This window comes from Lepidochelys kempii, chromosome 7 (genome assembly GCF_965140265.1).
Source record: "Lepidochelys kempii isolate rLepKem1 chromosome 7, rLepKem1.hap2, whole genome shotgun sequence".
Taxonomy (NCBI): domain Eukaryota; kingdom Metazoa; phylum Chordata; order Testudines; family Cheloniidae; genus Lepidochelys; species Lepidochelys kempii.
The window spans coordinates 123,860,964-123,878,345 of NC_133262.1; the positions used below are offsets into that span (position 1 = coordinate 123,860,964).

The 17,382-nt window shown below is 62.7% G+C and overlaps 1 protein-coding gene across 3 annotated transcripts; it reads right to left on the bottom strand.

Moving 5' to 3' along the window:
* Positions 1-3,048: 3,048 nt before the first annotated feature.
* LOC140915092 (uncharacterized) lies at positions 3,049-15,562 on the bottom strand. Of its 3 annotated transcripts, XM_073354560.1 has the most exons (8): positions 15,231-15,562; positions 14,297-14,388; positions 11,856-13,216; positions 8,786-8,938; positions 6,949-7,090; positions 6,193-6,329; positions 4,817-4,918; positions 3,049-4,572 (listed from the first exon to the last, which is right to left on the bottom strand). In XM_073354560.1, exons 3-8 carry the CDS (start codon positions 13,146-13,148, stop codon positions 4,456-4,458), a joined length of 1,944 nt encoding a protein of 647 aa, XP_073210661.1. In that variant the 5' UTR covers positions 13,149-13,216; positions 14,297-14,388; positions 15,231-15,562; the 3' UTR covers positions 3,049-4,455. The 3 variants fall into 3 exon arrangements, with proteins under 3 accessions (XP_073210661.1, XP_073210663.1, XP_073210664.1); XM_073354562.1 differs by lacking the exon at positions 14,297-14,388; XM_073354563.1 differs by lacking the exons at positions 3,049-4,572; positions 6,193-6,329 and having other exon boundaries at positions 4,823-4,918.
* Between the last annotated feature and the right edge of the window lie 1,820 nt (positions 15,563-17,382).

Genomic DNA, 17,382 nt, shown 5'->3' on the forward strand with positions numbered 1-17,382 from the left:
CTCCGGGCAGGAGCCAGAAAAAAGCAACTGAGCACAAGGAAGGGGCAAAGAGGGGACCGAGTGAAATTTACAGCCCCGGCCCTGCAAAGACCCACATACAGGCAGCTGCCTGGCGCCCACCCAGGGCTCCACCAAGGACCAGCCTTGAACCAGATCTCAGCCAAAGCGGGGGACTGGCTGTAAGCTTGTTTTCTAGCCTGGCTGGTGCCTACACCAAGGCGGGAGGTGGAGCCTTTAAGGTGCTCCAGAGGGGTCACGGGGGTGGGATGAAGAACAGGGCGATCTGCTCTTGGGAAACACCTGGTGAGGCCTGATAGGCTGTGGCCTCAGCTCCCAAGGGAACCACCATTGCCTGCATCATGACGAGTGGGTGGATGAAGCCCCAGGCTGCGTCCTTTGTAGGGAGCAACCCCGGAGCTTGCAAGGATGGTGCTAGAAGCATAGGGTCCAACACCAGATGGGCCACCGGCCATGGGACTGCCCCCAAAATCCCTGGAGCAGATCTTAGAAAACAGCCAATCGGGATTGAAAACTTGCCCGTGATGGCGAACCCACCATGCCCCTGGGTAGATTGTGCCGTGGTTGATCACCCTCACACTCACTGCTCAGAAACGATGCCTTGTTTCCAGCCCAGATCTCATGACAAAGGCGCTACACCAGCACCTCACCCGCCGGGCGTGGCTGCCTGGCCTCCCCAGCGCTCCCTGCTTTGCACACTAGACAGTCCCACTGCAGCTTGGGCAGCGGGGCTCAGCGAGGCAGGCGGGTGTCACGCCTCAGAGGGCCAGGTGCGGGAGCGGGTTGGGGGCACATGCGCTGGAGACCCAGTGCACAGCGTGAACTCGGCCACCCCATGGCCACAGCTGACCGCCAGCCCAGTGCCGAAAACAACAGCTCCGGCCAGCCTGACCTCTTCGTGGCTCAGCGACCGCCCCCATGGGACCCATTAACCTTTTAGGAACAGGGCCATCGGGGCAGACGGGGGCCCGGACTCTCCTCTCCTTTGGTTTTAATACACACACTGCGTGGGATCATATGGCCGTCACTGGTAGGAAGCCAGACAGGGCTGTGGGATTTGCAGCAGTTGCTCTAAATATGTTGCAATAACCGGCCAGTCCCAGCCATAGAAATACAGGCGATGGAAAGAAACAGGTTAACCTCCTGCTTCCGGGGTTACGATTAGAGACCAGGACGAGACCCAGAGGGGGCAGAATCGTGCACAGCCGTTGCTGTGGTGTTCCTACACCTTCCTCTAGCAGCTGGGACCAGCCATCTGGGCCTGGATTTTAGGGGGGTGGCGACATGCGGGTACAGATACAGACTCCAGACACTCAGCCATGCACACATGAGCAATTTATAGACGCCGGTCTATTTCTTTTCAAAACTTGGCGTGGGCAGGGAAATTATCCCCAAGTAACACATTTACCAGGAGCCGGAAATGCTGCTGCTGCAGCGGCCGGTCTCCATTTCCCGGGCTGGCTGAGGCCTGAGTTATGGCCCTGTTGGAAAGACAGCGGGTTTGTAAATGCTTCTGTTTGTGCCGCTTGCCAGCGAAATGAGAAACCATTGATCACCGGGGCCGAGTTCGAGCCGGGAAAGAAAAGCAAAATTGGGAAATGCCGCGAGAGACAGACAGCTGATGAATGGGTCTGGGAACCTCCCCCGGCGGCTAACTGGACCTGGAGAATTAGGTGCCAAAACCCATGGGAAGACGGGCAGCTTTGAAAGCCCCAGCCAGTGCCCTATGCCCTGCCTGCCGTACCACTTCACTGGGCTTTGGATCAGGTACGTAGAAACAGGCATCCCGAGACCAGCAGTTCCCCTCTACCCAGGGCCTGTGCTCTGTGTGTCCCTGAGGGGTGAGTGTACGCGGACCAGATGTCCCGATTTTATAGGGACAGTCCTGATTTTTGGGTCTTTTTCTTATATAGGCTCCTATTACCCCCCACCCCGTCCCGATTTTTCACATTTGCTGTCTGGTCACCCTAGGTGAGCGACCGAGCACAGAGGGAAGCCAAGGGCTCATGCAGGCCGCCGGGGGAGCTGGCTGAGCCCACGAGCTCTCATCCGGTCAGCGTGCCGCTGTGGAAGGGGTCAGCGGGTAGAGGGGTGGGGCTAACGGCCAGGTACTAAAACCCCAAGGGCTGCCGGACTGGGTCAGACCATCTCGTCCAGTAACCTGCCTCTGACAGGGGATGCAGCTTCACAGTGAGCAGAACAGGGAAATTAGGATGAGATCCGCTCCCCCCACATCGTCCCCTTCCAGAGGCCAGAGGCCAGGGACAGCCGGAGCACGGGGCTGCGTCCCTGCCCATCCTGGCTAATAGCCGTCGATGGACCCGTCCTCCAGGACCTTGGCTAATTCTTCTTTGAGCCCTTTACACTTCTGGCAGGCTCTGAACCCAGCACTTCCCATGGCGGTTTGTTCAGCGGCGGAGCGGCCCCTGTTAGAAACGTGGGCCTTCTTTCCCATTTGAAGGGTCTGACTTCGGCTCCCAGCCCCTGGTTCTTGAAGCTCTGCCTTTGTCTGTGAGATCAGAGAGCCCTTCGGGAGCTGGGATTTCCTCCCATGAAGGGTGTCTACACCGGCGTCAGCTCGCTGGGGCGACGTGAGCGACAGCTAATCCCAGCCCCGGCCAGCGGGCTGGAAACCAACCCCACATGCTGCCCGGAAACAGCCCAGCGGGCTGGTCAGGCCCCCGCTCGCTCTAGATCAGGTTCCAAGCCCGGGCCCCTTCCCCAGTTCCCCACTGCTCGCCCTTAGCTAGGGAGAGCTCGTTTTTGTATTTGTGAGAGGCTCCCAGAGGGCTCAAGGTCCAATTGTGACAGGCGCTGCCCAGCCCCCTAGAGAGATACAGGCCCTGGCCCTCCCCGTCTAAACAGACAAGACAAGGGGCGGGAAGGGAAACTGAGGCACAGAGCAGCGTCATGACTTCCCCAAAGCAGCAGCAGTGCCAGGAACGGAACTGACGTTTCCTGCAGCTGGTTCAGGACCCACATCACCGGACCAGATTCTGCTGCCCTCCCACCTCCCACGTAGCACCACTGAAAGCGAGAGGCTGACGTGGGTCTTCGCTGGCATACCAGGCTTGTGCCAGGCCCTGGCACTGGGGTGAATTTCACCCACAAGCTCTGGGCGGAGAAAACCTCGCCCATGCCCCGCCCGCTAACCCCGCTAGGAACCCGCAGCCCGTGTCTTGTCCTGGTCGATTCTACCAAGCCTGCTCTCCCCTCCCCGAGGGCTGGTCCAGACACTGAGTCAGGCTGGCCCAACGCCATCGCTCAGGGCTGTGAAAATCATCCCTCTCCGAGCGCTGCAGTTAACCGAGCTAAGCCCCGGCGGAGACACCCCGGGGTTGATAGAAGAATTCCTCCATGGGCATAGCTCGCGCCTCCCGCCCTGGTCTATTTACCACAGCGAGGGGCGAGCCCATCCCAGCGCCGTGCGACGTGCCCAGGCTGCCGGGGCACCAGTGGACGCTGCCAGTGTAGACGCAGCCCCGACCTCAGCCCCTCCCTTTAAATAACAAGTGCCGGCAAAACGCACGTCTCGGAGAACGGCCGCCGCGGCACCAACCCCAGCGCAGAGGGCACCGCCGTGCAACGCGCCCACGGGAAGAACGGTGAAGTCCCCGTTCACGGGACGGGCCACTCCTCAAAAAGGGAAGCTATCAGAGGGTTCAGCGAAAATATATGTATGTCCAAGGACTATTTTTTGTTGCAGAAGGATACACTTATTACAGAGGTTGGGATGCATGATTATAAAAGTGGGTCCTTGAAGCACCTGCCCATTGCCCTAAGTCCCCGGCCGGCCAGCCTGCGAGCCTGTCCGTTTCCCCTGATCTTACACTGAGCCTCGTTACCTTGTGCTAATTACTGGGGCCACCCAAGGGGCTCTGCATCCTGAAGGCACTTGGCAGGGGGGACCTCAGCCCCCCCTCACAACCCTTCGGCTCCTCGCAGGTAGGAAAGCAGCATTCTCCACAGGGCGGGGATGGGGAAACTGAGGCACAACCGAGGTGACGAGAAAGGTGAAGGCCACAGGTGGAGCCAGGCGCTCTCGGGTCCCAGGCCTGCCTTCTTTGGGAACAGGGATGCTGGAGCGTTCCGCGGGTCCTTGGCCAGGGCTGGGGGGTTTGCCGATGAGCCGGGGGAGTTGGGGCCCATCTGCAGGGTTTGTGGGGCTCCTGCAGCCAAGGGGCCAGCACAGATCCCCTCGGCGCCCCACTGCAATCCGTGTCATTCCTCTCACCTCGCTGAATTCATCGATGGCCCAGCCCAGAGCAGGGCTACCGGTGCCAACCCCCACACCCAGCGCCCGCCCCCCCGGTGCACCCACCCACCCTGGGATGCCCCTGCCAGCAGCGTCCACAGCTGGATCCCAGCGCTCTGCCTCCAGGCATCCCAGGGACGTGCTCATCTCCGGAGGGGGGCAGCTGCGGGGCCTGGGCTCGCTCACTTGGGGCTGGCCCCAGGGGCGTTGCTGCTCGGCGTGTCGCTGGGCTCCGGACTCTCCTCCTCCTCCAGGTGCTGGCACATGCTGTCCACCAGGGAGTCCAGGCCCGCGAGCCCCTGCGGAGACCCAGACGGGGGGTGAGTTACCAGCACGGGAGGGCCCTGCTCTGCCCTGTCAGGGCGGGGGGGGGGCGGGTGTTCACTGAGCTCAGCCACCCCCACCGCCTGCTCCTGTCCCCTGCCCTTCCCGAGGCCCCCCCCCAGTCCCTTCGGGAGACCGTCCCCCAGCCTGAGCCATCCCACCAGCCCCCCGGCCGCCCAGTCCTAGCCCTGGCAGCCGCCCCCCCCGTGCCCGGCTTACCTGGTGCTGGGCCAGCAGCGGGCGCAGGCAGGTTTTCATGCTCTTCCGGAAGGCGTAGGGGTCCTCGCTGCTGGACAGGCTGCTGGGGTCAAAGCAGATGCCCTGGAGGCAAGACAGGAGTGTGGGGAGGAGGTGAAACCCCACGCGAACCTGCCCCCCTCTCCCAGTCACCCCGGCTCCACCACCATGGCCCTGGGCAACAGATCATAGCTCTGAGCCCCCCGCGCTATTCCCTGCGGCACAGCACCCCTCAGGGAGTCCCCTGCCTGCCCCCCCAGCACAGCACCCCTAGAGAGCCCCCCGCCTGCCCCCTGCAGCACAGAGCCCCCTAGAGAGCCCCACCCCCCAGAGCACAGTGCCCCCTAGAGAGCCCCCCCCACCTGCCCCCTGGCAGCACAGTGCCCCCTAGAGAGCCTCCTGCCTGCCTCCCGCAGCACAATGCCCCCTAGAGAGCCCCCTGCCTGCCCTCCACAGCACAGCGCCCCCTAGAGAGCCCCCCCACCTGCCCCCGGCAGCACAGGACCCCCCAGGGAGCCCCCCGCCTGCCCCCCACAGCACAGCGCCCCCTAGAGAGCCCCACCCCCCAGAGCGCAGTGCCCCCTAGAGAGTCCCCCCCACCTGCCCCCTGCAGCACAGTGCCCCCTAGAGAGCCCCCCGCCTGCCCCCCGCAGCACAGCGCCCCTAGAGAGCCCCCCGCCTGCCCCCTGCAGCACAGAGCCTCCTAGAGAGCCCCCTGCCTGCCTCCTGCAGCACAGCGCCCCCTAGAGAGTCCCCCTCACCTGCCCTCTGCAGCACAGTGCCCCCTAGAGAGCCCCCCGCCTGCCCCCCGCAGCACAGCGCCCCTAGAGAGCCCCACCCCCCAGAGCACAGTGCCCCCTAGAGAGCCCCCCCTCCTGCCCCCTGGCAGCACAGCACCCCTCAGGGAGCCCCCACCCACCACCCTGCAGCACAGCGACCCCTAGGGAGCCCCCCGCCCCCAGAGCACAGTGCCCCCTAGAGAGCCCCCCCACCTGCCCCCCACAGCACAGCACCCCCTAGGGAGCCCCCCGCCTGCCCTCCACAGCACAGCACACCCTAGGGAGCCCCCCGCCCCCAGAGCACAGTGCCCCCTAGAGAGCCCCCCCACCTGCCCCCCACAGTACAGTGTGCCCCAGAGAGCCCCCCCTGCAGACCAGCGCCCCCAAGGCAGCCCATCCACCCATCTCCAGCAGCACGGCGCCCCCTGGGGAGCCCTCCTGCAGCACAGCGCCCCCTAGAGAGCCCCCTCGCAGCACAGCGCCCCCTGCTGCAGGGGAAGGAGCCGGGGGATGGGCTGTGGCAAGCCCCCTGCACAGAGAGCAGCGGGTGTGACGGCCCCGGCAGAGAGTGGGCCCCACCTGGGCCGTGTAGATCGAGGCCGCGCCGACGTCCCCGGGGTGGAAGTGGTGGCGTTTGCAGAAGCTCAGGAAGCTCAGCACCTGCTGCAGGGCTCGAGCTCCCTGCAGGCTGGGCCCCTCGGGCGGCCGCCCCACAGCTGAGGAGGGCAGAGGAGACAGATCAGCGACCGGGACCCTGCAGCCCCAGGGCGACCGTCCCAGAGAACGACCCTCCCTCTCCTGGGACCAGGCAGCTGCCAGCGGCCACCAGAGAACGTGCCCGGCCAGCACCCACGGGTCAGACTCGGGGACCAGAAATGCCGCAGGTGACCCAGCAGGACCAACCAGCCCCAGCTCCCAGCCCCAGGGCCCTCTAGGGAGCCGCTGGCACCAGGCAACCTGCAGGAGGAAAGGGGCTGCCCAGAGACGCGCCACCCGGCTGGGATCCTGCCCCGCACGCCTGGGAGCCCAGGGGGGCCCACTAGCCCATATCCCGCCTCTGGGAGCCACTAGGCACTCAGGCCCTCGCTTGCCTCTCCGGCGTTTCAGGCTTTTCCAGAGCCAGACCCTGGCCGGGCTGGGGGGCAGACGGGCCAGGGCCTCCCCAAGGCTATTCCAGCCTGACCTGGGCCAGGGGCTGGGGATCTCGGCGCTCGCCTGCCTCCCGCCCCTCTATTAACGGGACGCCGGCGGGAACCTCTCCGCTGCAGCCTGGTGCCCCGCGGGCGCCCACGGGCTGCCCCCAGCTAACCCCTCCGTGCCCAGCCGGGCGCTCACCGTGCACGTCCCTGTCCTCCATGAGGTAGAGGATGGAGCCGTTGCGGTCGTACAGGACAGCGTAGGGCACCAGCAGCCTGGGGTGAGGGGGCAGGAACAGGAAATTGTGTAACATCTTCCTCCAGTCGGAGACCACGGGCACCTGGCAAACAGAGGAGAAGCTGAGGCTGTGTCCTGGGCCCCAACCAGCATCAGCTGGGGCCCCTCAGTCCCGGGCTCCCCCCCCCCCAGCTCTGCCGGGGCCCCTCACTCCCGACCCGCAGCCCCTGCCAGCCCAGCCCTGGCCTTCCCCCACCACAGCTCTGATGGGGCCCCTCACTCCCAACCCGCAGCCCTGGGCTCCCCCCATCACAACCCCTGACTGCCGACCTCCAGGATACACAGAGGTGTGTGGTTTGCAGGCTCCTCGGGGCAGGGAGCCCGTCTCTGTCTGCATTCCCTACAGCCCTGAGAACAGGGGTGCAAATGCCCATTCCTGGCCTTTCCCTCCCCAAACACGCCTCGGCTCTGGACCGAGGACACCCCACTCCGACCCCCTCGTTTGGGCCAGGCCCTGGGGTCAGCTGCCAGGTCTGGCTGAGCCGTTGCGAGCCCGGAAAAGCCGAAGCTGGCTCTTCCCCGGAGCTAAATCTGGTGCCGGTTTCCAGAGGCCGCTGTCGACGGCCATCAATAGAGCTCGGTTAATTAATTTGATGGGAACAGCAGGGACCACACTTTGCATTTAGTGAAGTTCCGAGAACTTCCAACCTCATCTTCATAATTGGCTTCATAAATTTGAGGAAAGAGAGAAATCAGCAAAGCAGGAGGAGGGAGAGGAGGAGAGAGGAACCGCTGCGCGCTGCAGATAAGAGAAGTGGCTCCATTTGGCTTCCTTATTTAATTTTATTGCACAGATCCATCTTCCCCCTCCCTCCGCCAGCCCCCACGCTCCCTGCTGGATTGACCTAATCATGATAAATTCAGATTCATTTCCCCGCCTGCACCGGCGGGGGGAGCACGCTCGTTACGCCCGCCCGGCCGCCACCCCATTAGCTCCTGCAAATATTTACTCATGAATATTAAGCTCTGCTATTAACATGCAAAACCCGCTGACGCCCCCTCTCCCCCCCACACAGCTCCTGGTGTCCTCCCAGGTCTCCTGTGCTGTGCCGGGAGCCAGGCAGGTGTGATTAACCAATGAAATGGTTGGAGGAGCCGGTGATTAAAGCTCAGCGCTCCCTGGGGATGGGGAGCAGAGACGGCGCGGGGGTCCGTGTGCCTCAGGCCCTGGGAGGTGCTGAGGAGAGGCTCAGACACTCTGTGTCGCCCTGACCCACGATCAACCCAATGGCCTAATGGTTAGTGCTGGGCTGGATGGGCCCCACTGCTATTCCTGCCCCTGGCTCCCTCTCACAGCCCCGGGGGCTGAGGGTCAGGAGTGAGGGGCACCGGCAGAGCTGGGGGGAGCCCAGAGCTGGGCTAGAAGGGGGCTGTGGGTCAGGAGTGAGGGGCACCGGCAGAGCTGGGGGACGTTCCCAGCTCCAGGACCTTCCACTCCATTTTCAGCTGCTGCAACATTTGGTTCATTTTTAATTTTCAGGACCATCAGATTCACAGCCAGTGAAGGGGGGACCCCTTCCCGGGAAGCAGGAGCCAGGAGGTTGTCGAATGACAGTGCATTAGAGCCATGTAATGTCCTCATCGCTCACCGTGGGCCGCTCTCCCAGTTCTCCTCCCACCACGCAGCCCCGCAGAGGCCAACGTGGGACTGTCCCCGGCTGGCCAGAGCGGGCCCAGCCCAGGCCCCCTCTCCAGGGCTCTCTGGGGCTCCGGACAGGGCAGTTCCTTGGCCACGTACCTTTTTCATCAGCATGCTTTCCCCGGTGACCCGGTCCCGCGCTCGGAACCAGCGATCTGCCAGCTTCTCCGTGACGTAGAACTGGCGGCCCAGAGCATAGTACAGGAAGAGGCTGGAGTTGGGCAGGGTCGTGGCCAGCTTCCGCCCATCCCGCTGGAAAGGAGAAGGCATTTTAATTAACATAAGAACGGCCAGACTGGGTCAGACCAAAGGTCCATCTAGCCCAGTATCCTGTCTGCCGACAGTGGCCAGTGGCAGGTGCCCCAGAGGGAATGAACAGAATACGGAATCATCCAGTGATCCATCCCCTGTCGCCCATTCCCAGCTTCTGGCAAACAGAGGCTAGGGACACCATCCCTGACCATCCTGGCTAATAGCCATTGATGGACCTATCCTCCATGAACTTATCTAGTTGTTTTTTAAACCCTGTTATAGTCTTGGCCTTCACAACATCCTCTGGCAAGGAGTTCCACAGATTGACTGTGCATTGTATGAAGAAATACTTCCTTTTATTTGTTTTAAACCTGCTGCCTGTTAATTTCATTGGGTGACCCCTAGTTCTTGTGTTATGAGAAGGAGTAAATAACACTTCCTTATTTACTTTCTCTACACCAGTCATGATTTTATAGCCCTCTATCATATCCCCCCTTAGTCGTCTTTTTTCCAAATTGAACAATCCCAGTCTTATTAATCTCTCCTCATACGGCAGCCATTCCAGACCCCTCACCATTTTTGTTGCCCTTTTCTGAACCTTTTCAAAATAATTTTTTTGAGATGGGGTGACCACATTTGCCTGCAGTATTCAAGCTGTGGGCGTACCAGGGATTTATACAGAGGCAATATGATAGTCTCTGTCTGATTATCTATCCCTTTCCTAACGATTCCCAACATTCTGGTTGCTTTTTTGATGCCGCTGCACACTGAGTGGATGTTTTCAGAGAACTATCCACAAGGACTCCAAGGTCTCTTTCTTGAGTGGTAACACCTAATTTAGACCCCATCATTTTACATGTATAATTGGGATGATGTTTTCCGATGTGCATCACTTTGCATTTATCAACATTGAATTTCATCTGCCATTTTGTTGCCTAGTCACCCAGGTTTGAGATAGCCTTTTGTAGCTCTTCGCAGTCTGCCTGGGACTTAACTACCTTGAGTAGTTTTGTACCATCTGCAAATTTTGCCACCTCGCTGTTTACCCCTTTTTCCAGATCATTTATGAATATGCTGAATAGGACTGGGCGCAGGACAGACCCTGGGGGACACCACTATTTACCTCTCTCCAGTTTGAAAACTGACCATTTATTCCTACCCTTTGTTTCCTATCTTTTAACCAGTCACTGAGCGATGAGAGGGTCTTCCATCTTAGCCCACGACAGTTTACTTTGCTTAAGAGCCTTGTTAAAAGCTTTCTGAAAGAGCAAGTCCACCATATAGACTGGATGGCATTTGCCAGGATAGCGACCCCCACCCCCAACCCCTACAGCTGGCTGCATTCTCCGTTCCTAGATGTCGACATTTAGCCACATTCAAATACATATTGTTTGCTTATACCCAGCTCGCCCTGTGTCAGGGATCTGTCCTCTCCATTACTTCCCACTCTCCCAGTTCGTGTGTGTTGTCTGCAAACGTTACCAGGGAAGATTTTCGGTTTCCTTCCAGGTGACTGATCAGAATGGTAAGAGGTGTAGGGCCAAGAACCGACCGTGGCGGGATTCCTCCAGAAACACCCCTGCTCAATGATGATTCCCCGTTTACATTTTGAGACCCATCAGCCAGTGATTAATCCATGTCCTGTGGCCATGTTAATTTGATACCGTGCTAGTTTTTTCTGCAAAATATCATGCGGTACCAAGTCAAGCGCCTGACATGGCCTTTGGGGGTGAAAGGAAACACAAGGTAGCCGGGAACCACCAGGGAGGGCCTTGCATCAAGCCGCCTAGAGGTACGTGAACCTCACGGAGAGATCAGGCTTCAGGGCATAAACCTGCAGGGTCAGGAAGGAATTTTGACAGCAGCTGTACAGTTAACCAGGTGCATTATGGGGATTTGGCCTGACTGTGGGTCATAGGTGTAATGCTGGCAGACCAGGCCCGAGCTCACCTGGGCACTGGCAAATACACAGCCAGAGTCCGGCTCACCTGTGGGTTAATCCTGCTAACACAGGTATTCCATTGATCAGCAGCTGTGGTGTGAGTCTCTGTGGAAAGGGGCATTAACCAGAGTGAAGAACTGCGGAGGGCCCAGGAGCTCTGGGGCTGGAGAGCGTCTCAGAGGGTGGGTTACCGCCCTGCCTGTCCACACCCAGAGTGCTATGTGCAAACGCTGGCTCAAGCTCAAGGGGAAACAACGGGGGTAAGGACATAGGAGCTGCCAGGCTGGGTCAGACCAACGGTCCATCTAGCCCAGTGTCCTGTCCTCAGTACCCTGACCGCGGCCAGCGCCAGCTGCTCCAGAGGGAATGGCGAGAACAGGGCAGTGATCGAGTGGAGGGAGCTGGCTAGCTGCTCTTCGGGACCATCAGGGAAACCGGTTGGAGGCTTGGCGTGAGCAGCAGGCTGCCTTTAAAAAAGTGCAGGACTAGAATTGCCGGGGGCTGTGGGTTGGGATGGGGGCACCGGTGAGGAGGGGGAGAGGGAGGCTGTGGGTCGGGATCAAAGGGTATCGCAGAGCTGTGGAGCGGGGGGAGTATAGGGCTGAGATAGCCGGATGGGGGGTGGGGGCTTCAAACCAATAATCTCACTGAATCAAGGACTGTCCTTGCCTAGCTGTGTACCGCACCTGGCACATTTGGGACACTCCTGTAATCCTGGGGTTCTCAACTTTTTCCATAACAGGACCCCTCCCATCTAGCCAAGACCCCCACCCCCCATAGCAGTAGGGGATGCCCTGGCAAAGAACCCTGCTGGGGGTCACAGTTACTAGCAGGTTCGGGGACACAGGGCAGCAGCCGGCTGTGGGCACGTGGGAGAGGGGCTGAACCTGAGACAGGTTCCTCGCTCGCTCAGCTCCCTGCCAGGCAGCAGTGACTCCCGAGACGGGCACCTGCCGGCGAGCTGTCGGCACTCACCATGGGCAGCACGGCCAGCCCCAGCGCCGGGTGCTCCTCCACTCGCCCCAAGACCAGGCCGGAATCCAGGAGCGAGAAGCAGCCGCCCTCAACGTCCAGGAACGTCCGTCTCAGCTTCTCCAGGAGGGACAGGCCACACGCCTTGGTGAGCCTCCCGTAGGCGTCCTCCACGGACATCTTAGTGGGAGCACTCGCACCCGCGGGCCCCAGGTCCCCGATTCTCTGGGCCTGGCTGGCCGGCTCCTGGGAGACGGGCTTGCTGCTCTGACGGTCCGGGCTGACCGAGCAAACAGAACTGCCGGTGCCCGGCCGCCTCCCCAGCTCGGTGCCCCGGGGCCGTCTCGTAACCGCGCCCTCCTCTGTCCCGCCAGGACGTTCCGGCAGCAGCTCCTCTCCCGGTGGGTGTGCTGAGAGGGGGTCTGGCTCAGGGGGGGCGCCCGGGGCCAGCCTGCTCCCCACAGGATGGGGGATGTCCCGTGCCCCTTCCCGGCTGATCACCGGCTCCCTCGCACCCTCGCTCAGCGCGATGCTGCCGTCCCACCGCGGCTTGGCTGCCGGTTCCGATGCCATGGGGTCAAGCCCACGGCCTGTGCCCTCGGCCCGGCGTGCGCCCGCCCTGCCCGCCGAGAGGCCGAGAGCTGCGCTGGGAGGGACGCCTGTACAGCCCTGCTCTTCCTGGAGAACACGGTGACTCTCGGGCAGAGACACATCCCGTCCCAGCTGCACGGAGCAGAGCCGAGCTTCAGCCCAGGGGGAGCAGTCTTCTGGGATGGGGGGCTTCTCCAAGGCCAAGGGGGGAGCCGTCCCGTCCTCCAGCCCTGGCTTGGTCTCTGGGCCTTCCCAGAGCTCTAGATCCAGGACTTTGAGGCCCCTGCACCTCCCTGGCTCTCCCCCAGGCCCGCTGCCCAGCCTGGCCGTCCCGGCGGGCAGCTTGCCGTGCTGCAGGGTCAGGTCTCGGTGAGGGGGCGCAGAGTTGGTCCCGAAGCTGAACGGCAGGGTGGACTGGCCAAAGCCCTTTCCTGGGCAGGTCCCCGGGGGCAGCTTGGGGTAGGGGGTGTTCCAGAGCCGGCAGCCGGCGCCGGGCTGGGCTCCCGTCTGCAGCATAGCGAGGCCACAGCAGCGGCAGCCGGTGGGAGGGGGGGGACCCTCGTAGCCCGGCGCGGGCAGCGCCCCCGTCTCGCTGACGGCCGTCTTGATGGCGTGCTGATGGCTCCGCGTCCCCCCCGAAGGCAGCAGCGCGGCGGTGAGGTCGATGTCGGTCTCCGTGGTGATGGGGGACCCGGTGCGCTGCATGGTGACCCCGCACAGATGATGGCTCCCCGGCAGGAACAGCTGCTGGGCCCCTGCCCTCGGGTCCGGCCCTGGGAGGAGACAAAGGACAGCGGTGTCAGGCGCAGGCCTCTGGGCCAGCTAGTCGCTGGGCCTGTGGGTGCAACGCGCTCCCTGGCTCGGATCCAGCCCCAGGGCCCGTCACTGACCCGTTCCCTGAGCAGATCTCCCCAGCCTGGGGCCGAGGAGAGACAAGGGGAAGTTCAGGGTCTGTTCCCACCCCAGGCAGGCTCCCAGCCCACCCTGGATCCAGGTCTGGGCACGCTGTGGATTCTCAGTCGCGTAGCAGGGGCTTTCCACTGCTCCCTGGGTGTCCCGCGTGGGCGGGTGCTGGGTGGGCCACCTACCCCGGCCGGCCCTGCAGCGACGCCTCTAGGGCGAGGGGGGTTGGGGCCCCAGCCCCATTCAGTCCTCGGGCCCCTCTTGGGTCGCCAGTAAGGGGTCTGGTTAGTGCCCAGCGTGGGGGCTGTTTGTACGTGGACATCCATCCCCCCGGAACCGGGCTGAGCCCGACCCGCTTGGCACAGGTCACCGCTGGCGGTCCCCCTATCCGGTAACCCGCAGAATGTGATTCTATCTCCTGGCTGGCCTGGAGGCTGGAGGGGGCTGATCGGCGGGGAGCTGGCAGGCGATCAGGCCTCTAGAACTGGCTGCAAAGAGCCAGTAGCCTCGGGGGCTTTGACTCTGGTGCGTTTCCAAGCCCTGCTTCAATGAGGGAATTCCACAAGCCTCGTCCGCACACGGGCTTGGCAGAGCGGCCACAAGAGGGTGCTGTTCTCACGCCGATGCTCACGGGCTGGAGGAGCTGCCATGGCCCCTATACGGGGAGTCAATGGGACAGCACCATAGCCAAGGCTGGAAGCCCAAGGGGCCAGGCAGGGCCTGGGGGCCCCCGCTGCCTGCCTCAGCCCTGTCCTAACGCTTTCAAGAACGGGTGAGCTTCTGCGCCGCAGGGCCCCGCTGCCACGCCGGCTGCGAGCTTCCTCCCCGCAGTGCCCTGCCAGTAGCAGGGTCAGTCCCCTCCCAGGGGCTGAGTCTCCGTTACCTGTGACCTGTCCCTGCCTCTCCATCGCTCACTCTGTTCTCAGAGTTTTCCCCACTCAGGAACTTACTGGATTCTCCCCGACCTCAATGGCGCCCGGGATCTGCCCCACGAGCCCCGCACGGACACACGCTCACGGCTTGGCACCAATCCGGGGATCAGCTGCAGAGAAAGGGGAGTGTCTGTGTGGGAGACGGATCCTGAGGGGCGGGCGCTCTGCACCCTGTACGCTCCCTCAGCCAGCACAGGTGGGGCTCTAGGCCTGGCATGAGCAAGGCCTCAATCCTGCCCACCAGAGCAGGGCCCAAGCCAGATCCAACCACCCGCTGTGAGCTCCCTGGCAGCAGTGCCCTGTCAATGCCCCACCACTCCCCAGCTCAGGCCCCTTTTCCAGAAGGCCTAGATGGGACCCTGCCTAAGGCTCCTCTGGCTCTGGTTCCAGCCTGATGGGATGTGCCCGAGAATGCCCCCCCCCCCGCCCTCCGCACACACACGGTGCCTATCCTCACAACCAAGTGTTCAGCGAAGCATCCGAATCCAAGCCCCACGCCCCAGACCGGCTGCACCAGAGCCTCACTGCCCCTTCCCCTGCACGGTTACCCAGGATCACTATCAGCCCCTGAACACCCCATCAGTGCCAATGTGACCACCCCAGTACCCCAGGCTGCCGAGCAGAGCCCCATCAGAACTCTGATCCCCTCCTGCACAGGCCCCGACCCCAAAGAGAATCCCCATCAGCTGTTGGCAGTACATGGCCAATGACACACAGCACAGTGGCTCCAGCTCCATCCAGCAGAGGGCAGTGGCTGCACAGCACCCTGGGTGGCTTATTGCCACATTCTCCCCCACACCTAGAGACAGCACTTTGCTGTTTTCCCACCCAAGCGCACAGCCCCAGATCCAACCCCCCCTACCCCACCCTCCACCCCCAAACTCTGGTGCCGGAGCCTGCCGCACAGATCCAAGGGCCTGCATGAAACCCCCACCCGGGCAAGGCCCGTTACCTTGGCCTCAGATCCTCCGGCCTACGTTCCGCAGCCCAAGCCCGAGCGCACCGACTCTGCGACAGCCACCCCAGCTTCCTTCCTCTCCACCCTGCCACGGAACAGCCACAGCGAGACGGAGAGGGGAGGAAGCGCAGCTGCCAGACCCTAGACGAGCAGCCCTGGCTGGACGCCGCCCCACGGAGCCTGACCCGCAGTGGCCTGTCCAACCCACAACGAACTCCAAGCTGGGGAAGCCGCCCGTCCCAGGGGATCTAACCAGCTGTGGGACATCGGTGCCAACCAAGGCCAGCCAGAGCAAGCCCCAGTCAGATGGAAAGCGAAAGCAGCTCCCTCCCATACGCATGTGCAGCCAACTCCGGAGGCTGGGCTTTGCCAGCTGCCCTGGCTGTGTGCCCAGCACCAGCCCACGGCTTGTTAAGGGCCCAGGGCGGCTGCGTGGGCAGTGTCAGGTGGACGGGGTCGGTTTGCCGATAGCTCCACCGGTAGTGGGATGGGGTCCTCATGGGTTAGTGCCCCCCTGGGGTTGGCAGAGGCCGGGACTGGTGCTCCGGTGGTTTTCGGCACCAAACCCACAGCGACGTGAGCATCACGTCTGCTGCCCAACCGTGATCCTGACTCCAGAAGGGGCTTCCCGGAGGATCTCACCTCTCCCGGCCCCTCGCACAACCTCGGCCCAGAACACTCCTTTCCACCAGAGACCGGCACCAGCCACCGAACCGGGGGTGGGTTCAGAACACCCGGAACCGCAGGGTCATTGTCCGGGGGCGTCTGGGAAAGGGGGATCCAGACCTCTCGACCTCTATGAAGCAACGACACAGACGAGTTTTGAGCTCAGCTTCTGCGGCAGCAGCCCAGAGAGCAAGGTGACGGACCCTTTAGCAATGCCTCAGCAGGGTTGGGAGCCCAGGCCTGTTTCTGCCCAGACCGCCCCCGTGGCACGACAGGGGCCCAGAAAGGCTGTGAGCATCGCCTCTCTAGCAGGTTGGTGTCTTCTCCCAGAGGGGTCCGGCCCAGAAAGTGAACTCAGGCGACGTTGCCTGGCTCTTCTGGTCCCAGGGGGTGGACGGGCTGAAATCCTCCTCCCTGCACGCCGCACAGCCGCCCCGGGGGTGAAGCTGGGAGTCGACGAGGAGCGAGGTGTGAGATTGGCCCAGGGCGGGACAGGCTCATTAGCGAGGTTACAGCAAACTCGGAACGGGCCCCGGCGCCAGCATCGCATGGAGTGGCCCAAAGCGCTGGGCACACAGCGCCGGCTGTCCTCGTGCCCGGAGTCACCCCAATGACTGGGGACTAGTCCCCCGCAGGGAACCAGGAGGACCTGCCGGGTCAGCACCCCTCACCCGATCACAGCCCCAGGCAGACGGCTGGGCTGGGCAGCTTGGATCAGATCCTGCTGCTGGGGGAGAAAGGAGCGGAACGAAGACGGACAAAGCTGCTGCAGTCGCTACGCTGGGCGTACGGCCCCCTCGAGCCAGCCCCAGGGGCTCCCACCGTCCCGGGAAACATTCAACGGAGACAAGACCGAAGCGGGGTGGGAGGAACGGCAGGGAGGTTTGCAAAGCCCAAGGAGAGGCAGCTTGGCTCAGCCCTCCTGGCCTGGGGGACCCTGCCACTGGGGGGCTCCCTCCTGGGCAGCCGAACCCCCCACATGAGTGCCGCGGAGCCAGCTGCTTTCTGGACTGTACCTCGGCCAGCTGCGTGCCCCAACCACTCCCTCTCTGGGTGCCGGGAGCCAGGGGGCTCAGATCTGCCCATCCAAAGCTCTGGCAGGTCCCTGTGCTGGGCCAGGGGGCCCTGGGCCTCCCCCACCAGCAATGGGAAGAGGGCGCAGCCGTGCAGCTTACCCACTCCCAGCCATCGATCGCCGCCCTGGCTTCCTGCTCCTGCCCCCGCTCACAAGCCGAGCCGGAGCCGAGCAGCCAGCATGCGCTCGGCCTACGTGTCGCAACTCGCAGCCTCGCCGAGAGCCGAGCAGCCCCACGCGGGGAGGGGAAGGGCTAACGGGCCAGCTCCGACACTGCGGGGGCTTCTGGCCTCATCTCAGACTCAGTTCAGCTCCTTGAGGGGAGTCTTGGGAGAGGCTGGGCTTGCGGATGATACTAAACTGGGAGGAGTGGTAGATACGCTGGAGGGGAGGGATAGGATACAG

Bases quoted from the DNA above. Each gene is read 5' to 3' on its own strand.
- LOC140915092 (XM_073354562.1), bottom strand. From the start codon at position 13,148: ATGCAGCGCACCGGGTCCCCCATCACCACGGAGACCGACATCGACCTC. The intron at 7,091-8,785 runs GTACGTGGCCAA...TCTGTTTGCCAG, and splicing joins AAAGCATGCTGATGAAAAAG to GTGCCCGTGGTCTCCGACTG. The intron at 4,573-4,816 runs GTAAGCCGGGCA...GGGTCTCCGCAG, and splicing joins CGCTGCTGGCCCAGCACCAG to GGGCTCGCGGGCCTGGACTC.